General features: G+C 47.3%; 2 protein-coding genes and 1 pseudogene across 5 annotated transcripts in view; 2 read left to right on the top strand and 1 right to left on the bottom strand.

The window, feature by feature from the left end:
• KRI1 (KRI1 homolog) overlaps positions 1–10067 on the top strand; it is a 29045-nt gene extending 18978 nt beyond the window's left edge. For 3 of the 4 annotated variants that reach the window (XM_088658325.1, XM_035141233.3, XM_088658324.1), the window contains exons 16-19: positions 2113–2243; positions 6377–6441; positions 6788–6883; positions 7753–9919. In XM_088658325.1, coding sequence (XP_088514451.1) covers positions 2113–2243; positions 6377–6441; positions 6788–6883; positions 7753–8182 — 722 coding nt within the window. In that variant the 3' untranslated portion in view covers positions 8183–9919. Of the gene's footprint in view, positions 1–2112; positions 2244–6376; positions 6442–6787; positions 6884–7752 lie in introns of all 4 variants that reach the window. The other variant, XM_035141234.3, reaches the window with a different exon arrangement.
• Positions 10068–13036: 2969 nt separating this feature from the next.
• Positions 13037–18590, top strand: LOC118097883 (galactosylceramide sulfotransferase-like). The gene is made up of 2 exons (XM_035141173.3): positions 13037–13278; positions 17321–18590. The coding sequence occupies exons 1-2, from the start codon at positions 13175–13177 to the stop codon at positions 18459–18461; spliced, it is 1245 nt and encodes a 414-aa protein (XP_034997064.3). The 5' UTR covers positions 13037–13174; the 3' UTR covers positions 18462–18590.
• On the bottom strand, positions 14636–14736 carry LOC118078972 (U6 spliceosomal RNA; annotated as a pseudogene).
• Positions 18591–19419: the final 829 nt, after the last annotated feature.

Genomic DNA, 19419 nt, shown 5'->3' with positions numbered 1-19419 from the left:
CCACAGAACCTCTCCCAGGCCAGGCGGCGTCAATTGCATTTGAGGAATGTTGGAACAGAGAGAGAAGGGGGGGACTCTCTCTCTCTCTCTCTCTCTCTCTCTCTCTCTCTCTCTCTCTCTCTCTCTGGGTGATGGAGACTTCAGTGAGAGAGTGAACGCTTCTGGACATTCTTCAGCTTCCCCGTTTGGTGAAAATCTCCTTGCCCAGCCAAGTTCCTCTCTCTCTCTCTCTCTCTCTCTCAATTATTTATGCTTCTCAGGTTTATACATTTCATTAATTTCACAATCATTTTAACGTTTCAGAATTTGACTTCCTTTGCTTCCTTAGATTTATTTTAATATCTTCTGCGTATCCGAATTCACTTAATTTGCTCAATTATTTATCTACTTTAAATATATACTCTTATAAAACTGCAGGTTATTACAACAATCCTGCCGATGTTCTTATCTATTTAAAATTTATCTGCATATATTCAATAAACCATTTCCATTCTTTTATAAAAAAAGTTTGCTATCTTGATTTCTTATTATTCCGGTAAGTTTCGCCATTTCTGCATATTCCATAAGTTTTTGTATCCATTCTTCCTTTGCTGGGACTTCTGCTTCTTTCCATTTAGGGGGGGGTAACATTCCTGCTGCTGTAGTAGCATACATAAATAAGTTTCTTTTTATTTTATTTTTAAAAACATTTTTATTAAATTTTATTTAACAAACTTAAATTCAAACATTAAACGTCCATGCCATCATTTAGGCTTCTCTGAATCCTTCGACTCCCCTCCGCCCTTCCATGCTTACCATTATCAATCTTTTTTTTTTCAACTCCTTCCCTTATATTCTCTATTTAAAAAAAAGAAATAATCCATTTTTACCATAGTTTTTTGTACATTACAAGCATTACTGCAATCCTGCCAAAGTTTTTAATGGTTTACAGTGTTCTTTTAAATACATTGTAATTTTTTTACATTGGGGGGAAATATGCATTAAAAAGTTTCTATACAATTTAGGAGGTTCTGTCCCTATAATTCCCCAAAGAAAAGCTTCTGGTATTTTATTTTACAAAGGTTATTTTGTTTTTGGTTTCCCCCCCAATATTTTTTATTGATTTCATCATATATGTCATCATATATATTGTTTTACACTTCATCCTTTCATCCATACATTATCACCATATACAGACTATACATACTATATAAATTCCAAATCTAAATCTGTCCAACTTTTTTCCTTTTTACTCCTAGGAGTTGGCTCCCATTCTACTTTTGTCTGTCTTCTTTTGTCATTTTTATCTTTCACGTTATTTTTCCACTATTCAGCTTGTTCTCATTATTCCAAATAGTTCAGGTTTTGGTTATTATTAAAACATATAAGTGCATACTGTTCTTTCGTTGTTGTTTATTCTGTACAGTCATACCTCGGTTTAAGTACGCCTCGGTTTGAGTATTTTCAGTTTAAGTACTCCGCGGACCCGCCTGGAACGGATTAATCCACTTTCCATTACTTTCAATGGGAAAGTTCGCTTCCAATTAAGTACGCTTCAGGTTAAGTATGGACTTCTGGAACCAATTACACTCATACCTCGGGTTAAGTACGCTTTAGGTTGAGTACCCCGCGGACCGTCTGGAACAGATTAATCCACTTTCCATTACTTTCAATGGGAAAGTTTGCTTCAGGTTAAGTACGCTTCAGGTTAAGTACAGACTTCCGGAACCAATTGTGTTTGTAAACCGAGGCACCACTGTATTTATATATTTACTGTTCAATTTTCAGTAAAAAATACTCTTGAAGTTTTTGTACTTCCTTATCTTCAATCCATTAAATCGTGCTTCCAAAACCCAACAAAATTTTCGTTCTAATTTCTTTTATGAGGTTTATCCCATTTTTGCTGGTAATTATACTTTTAACATAATCTATCTATATACACCATAAATTTACCCCATTCTTTCAAAAATGTTTCGTTGCCCTGGTAACTAACCCTTCCCGTTAATTTGGCTATTTCCATATATTCCAAGATTTTTTGTTGCCATTCCTCTACCGTTGGCGTTTGATGTTGTTTCCACATCTTTACACAAAGGTTATTTTGAACACTCTCTCTCTCTCTCTCTCTCTTTGCAGAGACAAAGACCTTTGAGCAGTACCTGGATGAGTTCTACCGCTTGGACTACGAAGACCTCATAGGAGACCTGCCTTGCCGTTTCAAGTACCGAACCGTGGTCCCTTGCAGCTATGGGCTCTCGACCGAGGAGGTAGGTAACCTTACCTTTTGGCAGAGACTGAGGTGGATTTCTTTTCATAGAATCATAGAGTTGGAAGAGACCACAAGGGCCATCCAGTCCAACCCCCTGCCAAGCAGGAAACACCATCAAAGCATTCCTGACAGATGGCTGTCAAGCCTCCGATTAAAGACCTCCAGGGCCATCTCAAGGATATCTGGCGCCGTGGTTCAAAAATCCCTCCGGCGCCGCCCCCCCCCCATTCAAAGATCCCTCCGGCGCGCACACGCACACACACCGTTTCACCTTTTTATAGCGGGGAAGAGGCAGAGGCTCCAGGGCTCGCCCTCAGCGGCCCGCTGCCTCCTGGCAGCCCTCACGCGCAGCAAGGGTTTGGCGAAGCGCGTGCATGTCGTGGTGGGCCTTGGCGCTTTGGCAGCTCCCGCCGCCATGCCCTGAGGGCCCCTCCGGGCAGGCAGCACTCCGATGGGACGGAGGCTCCAGGCGCCGCTCGGTATGGCGGAGGCGGGCGAGGGCAGCAAGCTGATGCGGGGAGGTGCCGCGCGTCTGCTGCGGGCACAGCGCGGCTGTCTGGCGGGCGCCGCAGCACGGAGCCCCCTGGAGGCCCGACACCCTGGCGCATTGCGCCACGCAGCCTTGCCTTAGGGCCGGCCCTGAAGACCTCCAAAGAAGGAGACTCCACCACACACCTTGGGAGCAAGTTCCACTTTTCTCCCACTGGGGTGGGGAGGACTGCTGTCTCTTTTGGTAATATACTAGACGAGATCCAACCAACTGAAGCTCAATCCAGAGAAGATTGAGGCACTATTTGTGGGCGGCTCCCTAGACTGGATGGATGGAAGGTGACCTGCTTTCTGTGGGGTTGCATTCCTTCTGAAGGAGCTGCTATGTAGCTTGGGGGGGACTTCTGGACCCATTGTTTGAGGGGACTTCTGGACCCATTGTTTGAGATGCAGGTGGCCTCAGCGGCACGGAGTGCCTTCTGTCCGCTTTGTCAGGTGGCCCACACATGCCTCTGTTTGGACAGGGATAGCCTAACTTCCAGGTAACCTCCAGGCTAGATTATTGCAACACGTTCTACATGGGGCTGCCTCTGAAGATGATTTGGAAACCTCAGCAGGCACAGAATGCGGCGGCCAGGTTGCTCGAGACTGTTTGAGCATATTACACTGATCCTGGCCCGACTGCACTGGCTGCCAATTAGTTTCCGGGCCCAATTCAAAGTGCTGCTTTTGACCTATAAAGCCTTAAATGGCTCAGGCCTGCAATACCTCAAGAGCCGCCTCTACATGTGAAGGTGCCTAGACCAGTGTTTCTCAACCTTTTTTGGGCCAAGGCACACTTGTTCCATGAAAAAAATCACGCGGCACACCACCATTAAAAGACGGGGCAAATCCTGGGGGTTGGGAATGGGTGGGGGACTGAGGAATAGGGAGGGTAGGGAGACAGGGGGGAAAGGAAGTAGGTCGACCCACTGGCACACACACACACCCCCAAAAAATGAGACTGAGAGAGGTCATTCCCACAACATTTACCTGCTTTGCCAGCCCTGGATGAGGTTGGTGTACTTGCTGAGAGAGCCCTCGAGCACCGCCTCCGTCGTCCTGCCTGCCGCCAGCCCCCTGCTTCCTCCTGGGCTGGCTGCGGCTGAGCTGGGGCTGCTGCTGCTGCCGCCACCACCGCCTCACTCCGGCCTCCCCGCTGGTGTAGCCGCCGCCGCCGCTGCTCCTTGGCGGCCCGAGAGCCCTGCCCGGCTGGTGGAGGAGGACGGCGAGGAGCCCGCCGAGGTGGGGCGGCTGCTGCTGCGGCTGCTGCTGCTGTTACTGCCGCCGCTGGACGGGGCTGCTGCTGCTCCGGAGTCCCCGCCGCCCTGTGCCGCAGCCGCCGCTGCCTTCTCCATGGAGCGCGCGGGGAGAGCGCGAGGAGGCGGCCTCGGCTGCCGACGGCGGGCTGGGAAATACCTGACTCATACGCAAGGAGGGAGAGAGGAAGGGCCGGAGAGAGAGACCCGAGGGGCAGCCTCCGCCGCCGCCACCGTCTCCTCCTCCTCCTTCTCCCAGGATTGCGGAAAGCAGCGGCGACGGCGCTTTGTGTCCGGTGGCGGAGAGATCCGCCCCGTCTCTCGATGTTCCCGCTTCCAAGCCCGGCCCCTCAGCCCAGGCGCGCGGCCATGAAGCGCTGCCTCATTCAGGGAGCGAGCGCGAGGAGATGACGGAGAAACACCCTTCGCGCCCCCGCGCCCTCCAGACTGACCCGGCCGGCTTCCTTTCCGGCGGGTCAGCGCTGCCTATTGGCGGCCGCAAATCGCCCTTCTCGTCGCCTCACGTCGCGGCACACCAGCCAGCGTCTCGCGGCACAGTAGTGTGCCGCGGAACAGCGGTTGAGAAACACTGGCCTAGACCCTGAAATCATCTTCGGAGGCCCTTTTTCACGTGCCTCATCTGGAGGGTGGCAGCATGTAAACAGGCCTTTTCTGCAGTGGCTCCGTTTGTGGAATAGGGTGATGGCTTTTTTAAAAAAAAATCTCAAAAATTATGTCCTGTAGCGCAAATGGACGAACGTTTGCCTATTAATGACTAAAATGAGGTATATTCCATTGAAATATTTAAAAAGGTCACGCACAAACCATTATTAATTTTTTTTGTATGCCGTTTTACCATTTCATAAAATTGTATTAACAATTCTATATATATTTCGTATCAAATTTGGACACAATGCCACATTCCACAATGTGGAGTGTTCTTAGCAACATAGGGTATACAAATGTCACACCTGCGCAAGGTAAAAGCCCCTTTTTGGGACCTCAAAACTCAGCCAGAAGACCCTGCCGGGCATGCTGGGGAAAAAACCAACAGGAGAGGTAGCAAAACATCGCCCTCTAGCGGCGTCTATGCTGTTACTGCAGCTAAAAAAAAGCTTCCTTGTGTGTTTGATGGCCCTATATAATGTTGTATATATGTGACTCTAAAGCTTGGGTTCAATTTTATATCTGCTTATAGTGACTTCAAAAATGGTCAAAAAACTGATAAATAAAAATTTTTAAAATCATTTTGTGCGTGAGGTTTTTTTTTAATCAAATCTCTTTGAAAGTTTTAATTAAAGCTCATCAAATTATGATACAGGGAAATGAGGTTGTAAAAAAGTCATCACCCTATGGTGGAATGCTCTCCCCAGGGAGGCTCATTACATATCTTTAGGCACCAGGCGAAACCATTCCCCTTCAGCCAGGCCTTTGGCTGATTTGCCATTCTGTGGCCTTTTCAATGTGTTTACGGGAGGCGGGGTTCAATCAATCAATATACTTTATTCGACCGATAGTCAGAAACAAAAAACATTTCTCAATACAAAGATAAACATATAAAACTGAAGGCATCAGCAGGATACATAAAAATATAAAAATATAAAACTGAGGGCATCAGCGGGATACATAAATGGGGTATGACCGCGCTACTAAACCTCCTACAGATAACCCACATCAAGACATTCGATTATACGTTTCCAACACTTGAGCGCCAGGAAGAGGAATTTAGCCACTGAGAAGGTTATTTTCCCGGTGGGCTTGTTTAGCAAATATGCTGCCTGCCGTTCTCTTGGTCGGGAACTAAACTAAGATAAATACGGGTCTATAAGATACTGCCTTAAATCATTATAAAAGGGACAACTCAGTAGAATGTGTTCTGTGGATTCTACCTCACCCAAGGCACAATGGCACATTCTCTGACCGTATGGGACTCCTCCAAATCTTCCCCTCAAAACCGCCGAATCAAGGACATTCAGTCTAGCCGCAGTAATTAGTCTGCAGTATTCCACGTAGTGGATATCAGCCAGGTAACGGGCTGGTGCAGACCAATACACCTGCTCCCCTAAAAACATCCCAGATTTCACGCGGGCTATGTCCTCCCGTCTGGCGATATCCCCCAATCTCTGAGTGATCAAGGGAGGCAGGGTTATTCGTTTGTTTTTGTTTCGTTACGTGTTTTGTGTTCTCATTTGTACTTTTACGTCATGAACTGCCTTCTGATTTCTGGATGAAGGGAGGCGCACAAATTTAATAAATAAACAAAGGCCGGCGTGGATACTTCTGGAGGATCAGGTGCCAATTTGTGCAGCGTTCAAATAAGAAACGAATGGTTCTTTCTCCCTAGATCCTGGCAGCTGATGACAAGGAGCTGAACCGCTGGTGTTCTTTGCGGAAGACCTGTATGTACAGGTGAGGCGCAGGAAGGATGCGGTGTCTGTCTACACTGGAAACTGAATAAAAGTGGGGATCCTGCTGTGTGCAGTGTGGCTGGGGGGACCAGGACTCCTGGGATCTAGCCCAGTTCTGGTTGCTCTGGTCGCCGCGACTCGAGCTTCAGTTTTTTCCGAAGAATTCAAGATTTTCTGGCAAGCGACAAGGAACAAAGGGGCCTGCAAGTTTGGGAATGGGGCCGAGGTGTTGGCTTCTAAGCCACAGAGCCATCCACCGCATTTCCCCTCCCGCCCCCATCAGGGTGGGAGAGAAGGGGAGGAGGGCATCCTGCACCTGGCACCTGACAGGTATTTTCTCCATGCAGGTCTGAGAAGGAGGAGCTGCGTGACAAGACAGCCTATGAGCAGAAAGGCCAGAATACGTGGAAGAAGCAGCAGGTTCTCAAATCCCTTCAGTCAGAGTATGTGCTCTGTTTTACATCTATCTATATTACTAATTTATTTGGTTTCAATATTAAAAATTGCATTTTAACACTCAGTAATTATACTCCTTCAATGCTAATGACTTTCTGCTTGTCCATCCTCGAAAGTTCCTAAATATAATTTCACGGAACTGCATTTTAAAGTACCCTCATGGCAAGCTTCATCCTCTTTAAGAGGTTTCTTAATAGAATCTACTAATTCCCCCCCCTTAAACTTCAAACCCCACTGTGGACTTCATAAAGAATTACTTTTTAAGAACAGGTAGGTAGCCGTGTTGGTCTGAGTCAAAACAAAATAAAAAAGTTCCTTCAGTAGCACCTTAAAGACCAACTAGGTTTTAATTTTGGTATGAGCTTTCGTGTGCATGCACACTTCATCAGATACCACACGAAAGCTCATACCAAAATTAAAACTTAGTTGGTCTTTAAGGTGCTACTGAAGGAATTTTTCTTATTTCGTTTCGACTCAGACCAACACGGCTACCTACCTGTATCTAGAACTATGGAAGGCACTACATTGAGCCGCATGAAATGGAAGTCCATCAACCTCACCAGTATCTGATGAAGTGTGCATGCACACGAAAGCTCATACCAAAAATTAAAACTTAGTTGGTCTTTAAGGTGCTACTGAAGGAATTTTTTTACTTTTTAAGAAGTAACCTAGGAAAGGTCTCCTTTCCTCCTTGCAAGGATCTAAGCTCGAGTCACTTATCGGTGCCACCAGTTTAGCCATCTCTGCATATTCCTTGATTTGTGTCAGCCGTTCTTCCTTGGAGGGTATTCTTTCCTCCTCCCACTTACGAGCATAAATATTTCTTGCCACTGTGACTACTTTGCTCCCCTTTCAGGGCGGAGGAGCCGGAAAGCGAAAAGAAAACACCAGGCAAGAAAGGAAAGAAGAGCAGGGACAAGGCCAAGCGCCAGGAGCTGCCGTCTAAAGAGCCGCGGCTGCCCGGCGCCGAATGCGAGGAAGAACAGCTCCTGCTTCCCAAGGGAGATCCTGGACCAAAACCAGCGCCAGCCGCAAGTAGCCACGTTGAGGCCACCGCCGCACAGGAACCCTCTCCTGCCCTCCCCAGCGTCCAGAGACCGAAGAAGAGAAGCAGGAAGGGGTTGGCGCGGGTGCGTGTGGGCCGCTTGGAGTTCAGCCGCCAGCGACTCCAGGCCTACGGCCTCAACGCAAAGCGCCTGCACTTCCGCCAGCTGCTCCGCGAGAAAAGGCGGAGGAAACCTAAGGAGGGCAATCGAGACCAGGCCAACAGAGCAGCTCAGGCCTGAGCTATCCTGCTGCGGCTCGTCTTCAGAGCAAAAGTTTCCTTTCCTTGGACAAGCGATGGCCCAGAAGGTGGTGTTCGGTGCCTCTGGGCTTCAGGGCAATATTTGTGCGGAGGAATGATTCAGATACATTCCTCTTTTGATACCTTTGTCCCTCTCGGCGTTTCGTATCGGTTCAATTGCGTTCTTCTGTTCTTCTACCCCAGTGTTTCCCAAACTTGGATATCCAGCTGTTTTGGACTACAGTTCCCATCCCTGATCACTGCTAGCTAGGGATGATGGGAGTTGTAGTCCAAAAGCAGCTGGAGACCCAAGTTTGGGAAACTCTGTTGTAGCCTTTAAGTCTGCGCCCATCACAGTGTCTGTTCTCTCGTCAGTCCTTACACAGCATCCAGACCATTTCTTTCCAAGACGTCATTGGGATTGGTGGGTTTCCCGTAAAATGCAGTTGCAGAACCAGCCGCGTCCCATGCGGATTGGCAAAATGCTCTCAAAACTTTCCAGAGCTGCTGTGACATTAATGAAGCATCAACATGGGTAGGAGGTTGGTGGTGAATAAATATCTTTCGAATTCTTTAAATATCTTTCGAATTCCACTCTCTCTTTCTGCAGGGACATGGGGGCCTTTAATTCCTGGTTTCTTTTTCCATTTTATTTCTTGATAGCTGAATAGCAGTATTTTTAAAAAGTGGGAGAAGAAATCGTGAATTAAAACCCACAGAAACTGATGCTGACATTGGGGGAACAGAGAGGCTATCACCAATTGGCTACCCAGCTGCTCATTGGGAAGCAATAAAACCAGACTGAACATCATCAAGGCTTGAGTTAAAATCACAGAAGGCTCATGGTTGTGAAGGAAGGGCATTGCTGGATGATCTGCTAAAATAAGTAATATGTGGAGCCTTCATTTTAATTCTGCTGTCACCTAATTATAGAAAATAAATTCCTGGGCAGTGCAAAAGTGAAGCAGATAGTATGAGCTGTCTAGTTGCAAGCAAACAAGTCCTGCAAGCTTTTTTTCTTCTCGTAACTTGTTCCAAAAACCATTCAAGACAAAACTATTTATATACATGACCACAGCTGCAAGAAGTCTCTTAGCCCTGAAATGGAAAGATGGTACAACTACGACCAAAGAAGAGCGGCAGACAAAACTGGCGAACTTTGCCAAGATGGCAAAGCTTACAGGAAAAACGAGAAACCAGGAAGAGGAGGTATTTAATAAAGAATGGGGAAAGTTTACAATTTATTTGAAAAGCTGTTGCAAACAATTACCTGTATATACGTTGGTAGGATTGACAGAGAACTAGTAGTAAAGAATTGTACTATGGATTGACAAAGGATTTATAAGAAATAGAGTTATGATAGAGATGCAGAGGGGTAAATCGTTACATTAAGATCCACAATTGGGGGCGGTGAGTCAGAAATATCTTATATGTTTACAATGGAACCTCTGTTTACGAACGCAACCCGTTCCATGGAGGCGTTCGTAAATGGAGGCATTCGCTCCCCGAAGGTACGCTTTTGCACGTGCGCAAAGCGCCAATAGAGCGCTTCTACACGCATGCTGCGCAGATTGCTTCTGCGCATCTGACGCCATGGAACCTGGATGTAAACACTTCCGGGGCTGCGGCGTTCGTAAACAGAGGTAGTTGTAAGCCGAGGTTCCACTGTATGTGTGTAACTCATTTGTTTATGCGAAATAGAAAATGCAAAAATAAAATTTATTTAAAACATCAAAAACCATTCATGAGGCTGTGCTCAAAATAAGATGCACATATTTTCTTTGTGGGAAGGACGTGTGGGTCCAGAATTGACTTCCACAGTCACTTAAAGACACACTGTTAAGACCGTGATCACGGAAGACAGTCTTACTCGGCCACAAGTGATCGCCAAAGAAAAAGAAGAAGATATAGTTAATGAGAGGCAAGAACAGATCAAGAGCTGTGTGCCCTGCCCTCCCCTCTTGGACACACGAGCATTCATTCACCCGGGCGTTTTCACGCATACAATCTGCGAAACAAAGGTGGGATTCAATCCAGACCCTGTTCAGCCCATCTAGTTGACTGGACTACATGAAATCACAGAAAGCAAATCCCCGCCTGCCTCCCCAATTTTTTTTAAAAACAAACCACAGAAGGCAGGCCTCTCCCGCTGGCTTCTCTAGTTTGTGACCTCGAGAGAACTTGCTAAGGCAGCTTGATGCTGGCATTAAACATGTCCTTGGGATCTGTAATCCTGAAGTGGGTGTATTGCTCCACAGTGGGAGGCCAGGGGAGAGCGCAGAGAGGAAAATGCCACGTAGATGGGACCCAGCACAGGTCAGTTCGGTTCTTGAAATTCAAACACTTAGCATCTTTTATCGGAGGGCTGCCGTGCTCCGCTTCTCCCTGAGCGCGTTCTTGTGCTGTGTTTAGGCCACTAAGTCTCTTAGCATCCCTACAGCTGTGCATTCTGTGTTTTTTTATGTTGAGATTTTATCTTGTGCACCGCCCTGAGGCCTGCAGGTATAGGGTGGTACAGTGGTACCACTACTTACGAATAACTCTACGGAGCACCGTCCGCCATCTTGGATGCGGTTTAGATAGGATTTTTTCTACTTACGAATTTTTAGATAGGTTTGCTTCGACTTGCGATTTTTTTCTCCCAATGCATCCCTATGGGATTCGACTTACCATTTTTTTCAACTTACGAATGTGCGTTCAGAACGCATTAAATTCATAAGTAGAGGTACAATTGTATACAATTTTAATAAATAATAATAACAACAGCTGGAAATGTGTGTCGGGGGGTCTAAACGACTGACAGGCTTTTTTTCTTTTTTCTCTTTAATTTTCTTTTGACAAAATAATCATCATAAATAAGAATAAAAATGAGCACCCCACCCCTGAGACCGTTCCATTGTAACCAACCTCCCAAAATTTCAACACCTCTTGCGATAGTTTGACCCCTTTCCATTTCAACGGTACAAATTCTACAAGCGCCCTCCATACCTCCTTGAAATAATTTCTCCTGCATATTCCCCCTGTCTTACCTTAATGGCACACATGTTTGTTTATCATTAATAGCTATATAGAATCATAGAGTTGGAAGAGACCACAAGGGCCATCCAGTCCAACCCCCTGCCAAGCAGGAAACGCCATCGAAGCATCTCCTCCACCACTTTATGCCATTCTTCTCTTGTTATATTCTGCTTGCCCCTTCCTAGCTATCATAATCTGTGCAGCTGTCAACAAAACCTTCCACCCCATCGTAAAACTGATAATAATGCTGCCTGTGGACTTTGGGTCAGCTTTAAACTACCGAGAAGCTTCTGAAGTGTTTTGAAAATGTGCATCGGAATCGGTTCAGGGAGCTATGCAGCTGTGGGATCCTGAAGCTTGTGCTGACATGAAGGTGGAAACTGGGTGTGGTGCTTGGGTTCGGCAGCAGGAATGGGGAACCGGTGACAAGAACCTCTCCCCCCCCCCAGCTGCTGTTGGGCTCCAGGCCCTGTTCTCCCAGACCATGCTAGCTAGGGCTGTTGGGAGTCTGTAGGACCAAACACCAAATCTCTCTTTTTTATATATATAATTTTTATTAAATTTTCTGTTTTACAATTTAAAATACTCATTTTAAATCCTTAGGATATCAACGACTTCCCTTCTTCTCTTCCCACGGTTCATTTTGCACACCATAAATCCCTGCATATTTTACAGAAACTATACCATTCAGTATTCCATTATTGCATCCATCAAAACTTGTTATTTTCCATATATTCAATAAATGCATTCCAATCTTCTTTAAACATATGTTCTTGTTATCTTATTCTATATAGAATATTCTATATTCTATATATCTATTATATTTATCTAATATATATCTATTATATATATATATATATATATATATATATATATATATATATATATATATATAATACATATCTATATATCTATTCTATATTCTATATATCTATTTCTTATACTATATGTTAAGTCTGCGAGTTGTGCATATTCTGTCAACTTAAGTTGTTCTTCTTTGGTTCTTCTCGCTCATTTTCAATTTGGGGGCTAACAAAACACGGGCCGCAGTACAGTCGTACCTTGGAAGTCAAACGGAATCCATTCTGGCACTCCATTCGACTTCCAAAACGTTCAGAAACCAAAGTGCAGCTTCTGATTGGCTGCAGGAAACTCCTGCAGCCAGTCGGAAGCCCCATTGGACGTTTGGCTTCCAAAAATAGTTCGCAAACCGGAACAGTCACTTCTGGGTTTGCAGCGTTCAGGAGCCAAAATGTTTGAGAACTAAGCTGTTCGAAAACCAAGGTAGTAGCATGCATAAACAACCTTTTTTGATTCCCACAAAATCTCAGCACTCTGGGGTGGTTGTTTTTACTGAAGTCATTTCTGTCCCTTGCAGGTATTATTTCCAGGGCACCTTTTCCAGGACTTGGGGTGCCTGTTCCCTGAACTGCCCATCTCCCTTTTCTGATGCCTTCCAGATAACACGAAACCCTCCCCACCCATGGAGGCCGTGTTCCTCCTTTGCAACTCTTATCTGCATTTTATTCAAAACTTGGGGCAAGCGGCTGAGTTTAGTTAATAGGTTTGGGGTACTGCCTTGCACCAGTCGGGTGAGATGTGGCATTCCTTAGCTTCTTACGAAGGGGGTCGGGCTGCTGTCCTGTCGTCTGAATATGGGTCCCCCTCCTTAAGAAGCCTCGGCCCCTTGTGCCCAACAGCTGCTCTCTTGAGGCCGGTAGACTTTGACGCGTCAGATCTTCCATCTGCTTGTTTGGCTGCCTCGTATCTCATAATAGTCTGTGGAAGTTCTGAGCCGCTTTAGGGAGGTGAGGCGAGGTAAGGCACCCATTGACTGAGAGGCTTACGTGGCCACTGGACGAAAAGCGTGATTTGGTGACTATTTGGAGCTGAGCTGCACTGAGCGTGGGGAGCCTCTACCCCGGGCCCTGAAATTCCAGAGTGGGTGCTGCCCTGCCTAACCGCTGCCCTGAAGATGAACTGCTTCTGCCTCTCGGTTGCCATCTGGAGACACCGCTCCTTGCTCCTAGGTGCCATCTTCCTACTTCTGCTGCTCCTCCTCAGGCAACTGACCAAGCAGTGAGTATTGGTTATATGGGGTACAAGGGAGCTTTGCAGAGCGAACTGTCTTGGTACCGTTGCTCACCTCTCTGCTTGATTTCTGAAAAAAAGGGGTTCGGAGCCAACGCAGGAGAGACGCGTCTTTGAGCGTCTTTGAATAACCACAGCCAGCTCCTTGAATCTGGCCCCAGAGGGAAGGGTTGCCAATCTGCAAGAAATGTCTTCCATCCTCACTTTTGTGTGTGTGCGTTTAATAAAGACATCCCTACCCTGCCTTCCTCCCAAAGCAGTTCAGGGCATGATTAGAAATTAAGCCTTGTGTAAGAAGACCGAGAAATAAATTAGCCCTTGGTATTGAGGTATCCTTAGCAGCTGCCCTCTGCTAAACTGCCTTTTTGGTTTGTTGGCACCTTTGGGCACTCTGAAACTTTCGGTTCCAAGTGTCCAGAGATGCTCTCTTTTTGGTGCATGTGTGGAGCTGGTTGTTGGCCCAGCAATTCTGTAAAAGGCTCTAATTTATCACTAGGTCTGTTCATTACCCCCTCGATCTTTCCATGAGCAATCGTGTGCATGCACACTTCTTCAGATACAAAATGAAAAAATTCCTTCAGTAGCACCTTAAAGACCAACTAAGTTTTTATTTTGGTATGAGCTTTCGTGTGCATGCACGCTTCCGAAAGCTCATACCAAAATAAAAACGTAGTTGGTCTTTAAGGTGCTACTGAAGGAATTTTTTTATTTTGTTTCGACTACATCAGAGCAACACGGCTACCTACCTGTAACTAGATCCATGAGCAATGTATTGTTTCTTTTTTTTAAAACCGCCAAACTTCCAGTCGATAGATAGATAGATAGATAGATAGATAGATAGATAGATAGATAGATAGATAATAGATATCTCAAAGGGTTTCAACCTTTTTGGGTCCACGGCTCCCTTGACCAACTCCATTCTTTCTGCGGCACCCCTGTGGGGCTCAGGAGCCCAGTTATGTCACCCCTTGCCTGTAGAGCTGGCAGCCCCTCACCCTTTTTCAAACACCCTCCCTTGGGGAGGGTTCCCTCAGCCTCCTCTCCCCTCTCCTTGGGAGTCCTCTGGGCAGCCGCTGCTGCCGCCCCAATCTCTGAGCTGCCCCCACACACACCCAAAGAGAGGTGCCTCCTCACACTGCCCACAGGGGCCTGGGAAGCACCCCCTGGCCAGCCCCAGAGGCACCATTCGCCTGGGGAGCTTGTAGCTGCAACAAACAGCTGTGCAAGCTTTTGGGGGGCTGAGAAGCAAGAGGGCATCAGAGGAGGGAGGGAAGGAAAGAGGGACAGAGGCCAGTGTTGCCCATGGCACCCCAGGGTGCTACAGCACACTGGTTAAAAACCGCTGATATATATATATCAGTGATATTTGTGTGTCATTCTTGTGCAAGGGCTACGCTGATCTCTGTATCGTTCTAATTTTAGTCTAAGTGCTGCCGATGCAAGTAGCAGTCTCAAGGTAAATGAAATGAAGATGCAAGCAGCAGCTATTGTAATGAGGACAACAAGCCTTGTGTTGGGTGTGCCACCATTCTCTCTGCGACACAGCTCCCTGCCTGGATAGGGCCATCTGAATATGGGGAGAGGGCAGTGTCGGAAGCTAAAGTTTCACAGATCACCTCCCCATTTAGCTTAAGAGAGCCAGTGTGGTGTAGTGGTTAAGAGCGGCAGACTCGTAATCTGGGGAACCGGGTTCGCGTCTCCGCTCCTCCCCATGCAGCTGCTGGGTGACCTTGGGCTAGTCACACTTCTCTGAAGTCTCTCAGCCCCACTCACCTCACAGAGTGTTTGTTGTGGAGGAGGAGGGGAAAGGAGATTGTTAGCCGCTTTGAGACTCCTTCGGGTAGTGATCATAGCTGCCAAGTTAACCCTTTTTTTAAGGGAAATTCCCTTATGCTGAATAGGCTTCCTCGTGAGAAAAGGGAAAACTTGGCAGCTATGGTAGTGATAAAGCGGGATATCAAATCCAAACTCTTCTTCTTCTTAAAGTGGCATAAAATGGTTCTTTTTAAAAAGAGATGTTATTCTTACCCTTTCCCCTTAGGGTAAATTACAATACTAGTAAACTACTGGAGAGCACTGTAGTTCACCCAGCTCTGCTCCTGGGCTCAATTTTCTGTCTGCGGAGGAGAGCAATAGAAGCTTGCTGTCAGGAGCAATTTCTTCATGTGAAACCCAGTTTACCTGGCTTCCAACTTCTAGATACCCAGTAGATCAGTGGTAGGAAATGTGTGTTGGTAAGCTCCATCTCCCATCAGCCCACCATGGCCAAAGAGTTGTAATAGATGGAAATCATGCTGTGTGATAAGCCTTCCAAAATCCTCTGCCTAAGGGTTTGCTTAACCAAGAGATTGATTAAACCAGGGTTTCCCAAACTTCGGTCTCCAGCTGTTTTTGGACTGTCAGGCTTTTCAGGAATAGACATGGAGCTGCAGAGGGTATCTTGCCCTATAAGAAACTGCAATGTTATCATGGATACGGGGAATGGGAAGTATCCAGGTAGGATTGTCAAAGGCCTGTAATGTACACAAGGGACTAGTTTATGAGCATTTAGCACACATCCTCCTGAAGGCATTTCCCAGTTACTAGCAGAGCACAGAACTGTAACACGTGGCATTGTTTGGTTCTGACCTGGGAGCCAGAAAAATTTTATCTCTGTTTTTCTTTAGCGATCACTTGTAGCCGAGTAAGGTTGTCTTCCATGAACACTGTTTTAACAGTGAGCCTGTAAGTGGCTGTGGAGGCCAATTCTGGATCCACACGTCCTTCCACAGTGGGGACATAGGTTTCCAAGTGGGAGTTAATCACGGTGAGGGTTTGCCAAACATGCCTTCCTCTTAGCACATTTCTCCTTTTCGTCCTGAGTTCGAGCGTCTTCAAAGTCCATGACACTTTTGGTAAAGGCTGTTCTCCAACTGGAGCGCTCGCAGGCCAGTGTTTCCCAGTTGTCTGGGTTTATATCACATTTTTAAAGATTTGCCTCAAGCGAGTCTTTAAACCTCTTTTGCTGACCCCCAGCATTACGCTTTCCATTTTAAAGTTTTCTCTCTAACCCACCTGAGACAAGCTTCAGATCATTTCTGTACGTACAGCAAGGAGTTTGGCCGTTTGGCCATCACCAAGGGGCAGAGGGTGATATAAAGTAATTGCAAGGCTAGTCCTACTTATACATTATCCCTAAAGCGACTAGACAGATGATTACAAAAATATCCTTATACCCCGAGGATCCCTACCACAAGTTGTGCCAAAGTAACTGTGCTGCTGTGGCCTCTTGCTGTGGTACACTTGTGGGTGGCGCTGCGGTCTAAACCACTGAGCTTCTTGGGCTTGCTGATCAGAAGGTCAGCAGTTCGAATCTGTGCGATGGGGTGAGTGCCCATTGCTCTGTCCCAGCTCCTGCCAACCTAGCAGTGCAAGTAGACAAATAGGTTCCATGCGCTCTGGTTCCCATCACGGTGCTCTGTTGCGCCAGAAGCAGTTTAGTCATGCTGGCCACATGACCCGGAAAGCTGTCTCTGGCCAAACACCGGCTTCCTCGGCCTGAAAGCGAGATGAGCGCTGCAACCCCATAGTTGCTTTTGACTGGACTTAACTGTCCAGAGGCCCTTTACCTTTTTTTTAAAAAAAACCTTTACTAGTAAACTACTGGAGAGCCTTGTAGTTCACACCAGCTCTTTTCCTGGGCTCAAATTTCTGTCTGTGGAGGAGAACAATAGCAGCTTGTTGTTAGGAGCAATTTCTTCGTGTGAAACCCAGTTTACCCAGCTTCCAACTTCTAGATACCCAGTAGATCAGTGGTAGGAAACATGTGGCTACCCAACGGTGTTTCTGTGCACTCTGGCTTCCGTCATGGTGTTCTGTTGCGCCAGAAGCAGTTTAATCATGCTGGCCGCATGACCCGGAAAGCGTCTGTGGACAAACACTGGCTCCCTTGGCCTGAAAGCGAGATGAGCGCTGCAACCCCATAGTTAGCCTTGACTGGACTTAACCGTCCAGGGGTCCTTTACCTTTTTTAAAAAACCTTACCTTGCAGAGAAGTATTGCGGATCAGCCCTGCAGAAGAGCTGCGGAGCCTGCATCGGAAAAACGCATCCACTCGCTCTCTGGCTGTTCAGAAGCTGCAGGGGAAGACGGGCTTGGAAGAGCCGGGGGTCCTTAACGTCGTCTTTCTGAAGACCCACAAAACAGGCGGCAGCACAGTGCAGAACATCCTCTTCCGGGCTGGGGAGCGGCGGAACCTGACCGTGGCCTTTCCCCTCTATTCCTACCAGTTTGCCTACCCAGAGGCCTTCTCCAGGACGTTTGTGGAGGACCTCCCCACCGGGGCCGCCCATTTCAACCTGCTCTGCAGCCATATGCGGCTGGCGGTTGGCGAAGTGCGGGCCGTCATGCCGCCGCGCAGCATCTTCCTCACGATCCTGCGCCACCCCGTTCAGACGTTCGAGTCCGTCTTCCACTACTACCGCAATGTCGTGCCTGCCTTCCAGACGCTGGCCAACCACTCCAGGCCGCTACTGGCTTTCCTGGAGGCGTCGGCTCGCTACTACGATGCCAGGGACGCTGGCAATGGGCTGGCCAAAAACCCCATGGCCTTTGACCTAGGCCTGAACGCGAGTCAGGAAGAAGCGCCGAGTGGCCGGTGGCTGGGAGAGCTGGAAAGGCTGAATCGGACTTTTCAGCTGGTGATGATCGCGGAGCACTTTGACGAGTCGCTCCTCCTGGCGAGGGAGCTGCTCGGGCTGGACATGGAAGAGCTGGTGTACGTTAGGCTCAATGTGCGCCACAAAGAGGGCGAGCCTCTGCCCAAGGCGCTGGTGCAGAAGATCCAGGCCTGGAACTGGTTGGACGTGCAGATCTACAGGTTTTTCCAGGGCGTTTTCTGGCGCAAGGTGGAACGCTATGGCTACATGCGCATGAAGAGGGAGTTGGACGCCTTCCATGTGCTGCTGAGGGAGACGGGGGCCAGGTGCCTGTCGGGGGAGCCTGTCGGACCTGAGCGCATGGCTGATGAGCTGCGGCCTTGGCAGCCGGGCAGTGTCACCATTCTGGGCTACAGCCTCAAACAGAACCTCACGTATGCCCAGTACAGTGGCTGCTTCCGTATCATCCTGCCTGAACTCCAGTATCACGCTTACCTCTATTACAGGCAATACGGAAGGGACATGCGCCCTTAGTGGGTTCCTGGCTATTATTTGGGGGATATTGGGTGCAATCCTGCTCTCCTCTCTATCCATTGACCTCAGCTGTCTTACTCATTTGTTTTCTATTGGTTCTCTTGGGTGTGATTCCTGCATTGCAGGAGTTTGGGCTAAACTAGGATCCTAGGGATCCTTTCTGACTTACCAATTATACCCTGGGTTGCCCGAGCCCACTTTGGGCAGTTTGCAACCTATATAAAAACATAATAAATCATTACGCTTTAAGAAGCTTCTCTAGACAGGGCTGCCTTCTAAAGGTTATATAGCTACTTGATACCTGACGGGAGGGCATTCCACAGGGTGGGTGCCACTACCGAGAAGGCCCTCTGCCTGGTTCCCTGTAACTTCACTTCTCGCTGTGAGGGAACCGCCAGAAGGTCCTTGGAGCTGGACCTCAGTGTACAGCCTAAGCAATGGGTGTGGAGATGCTCCTTCAGGTATTACGGGCCAAGGCCATTTAGGGCTTTAAAGGTCAGCACCAACACTTTGAATTTTGCTCAGAAATGTACTGGGAGCCAATGTACTGTAGGTCTTTCAGGACCAGTGTTATATGGCCCTGGCGGACACTTCCAGCCACCAGTCTAGCTGCCACATTCTGGATTAGTTGTAGACTCTACAACTATGCAAATATCAGATTCTCCTGGATAAAACCCTCGATCCATTTCAATCTAGTGCTCTGCTATACAATCAGAGACAGCATCCAAGCCTCTCTTGGGTGGCCAAAGAGAATTGGCTATTCTTCTACAGTTCTCCATGACATACTGTTGTGAACAGGGATTTTCAGATACAAAAGATCAGAAAAGAGAAAGGCTTCTTTGTGCTGATATGTTTCTCTCAAATTGGACCTAAAAACAAGCTCAGGTCTCTGATTGAATTTGTATACCTACTTGAGGGACATATGCAAGAGGCTTGATTATCATTATATTCATGTTAT

This window comes from Zootoca vivipara, chromosome 15 (genome assembly GCF_965207765.1).
Source record: "Zootoca vivipara chromosome 15, rZooViv2.hap1.1, whole genome shotgun sequence".
In the NCBI taxonomy this organism is placed as follows: Eukaryota; Metazoa; Chordata; class Lepidosauria; order Squamata; family Lacertidae; genus Zootoca; species Zootoca vivipara.
The sequence above is the reverse complement of the archived record's forward strand: the minus strand, read 5'-3'. Positions and strand labels throughout refer to the sequence as shown.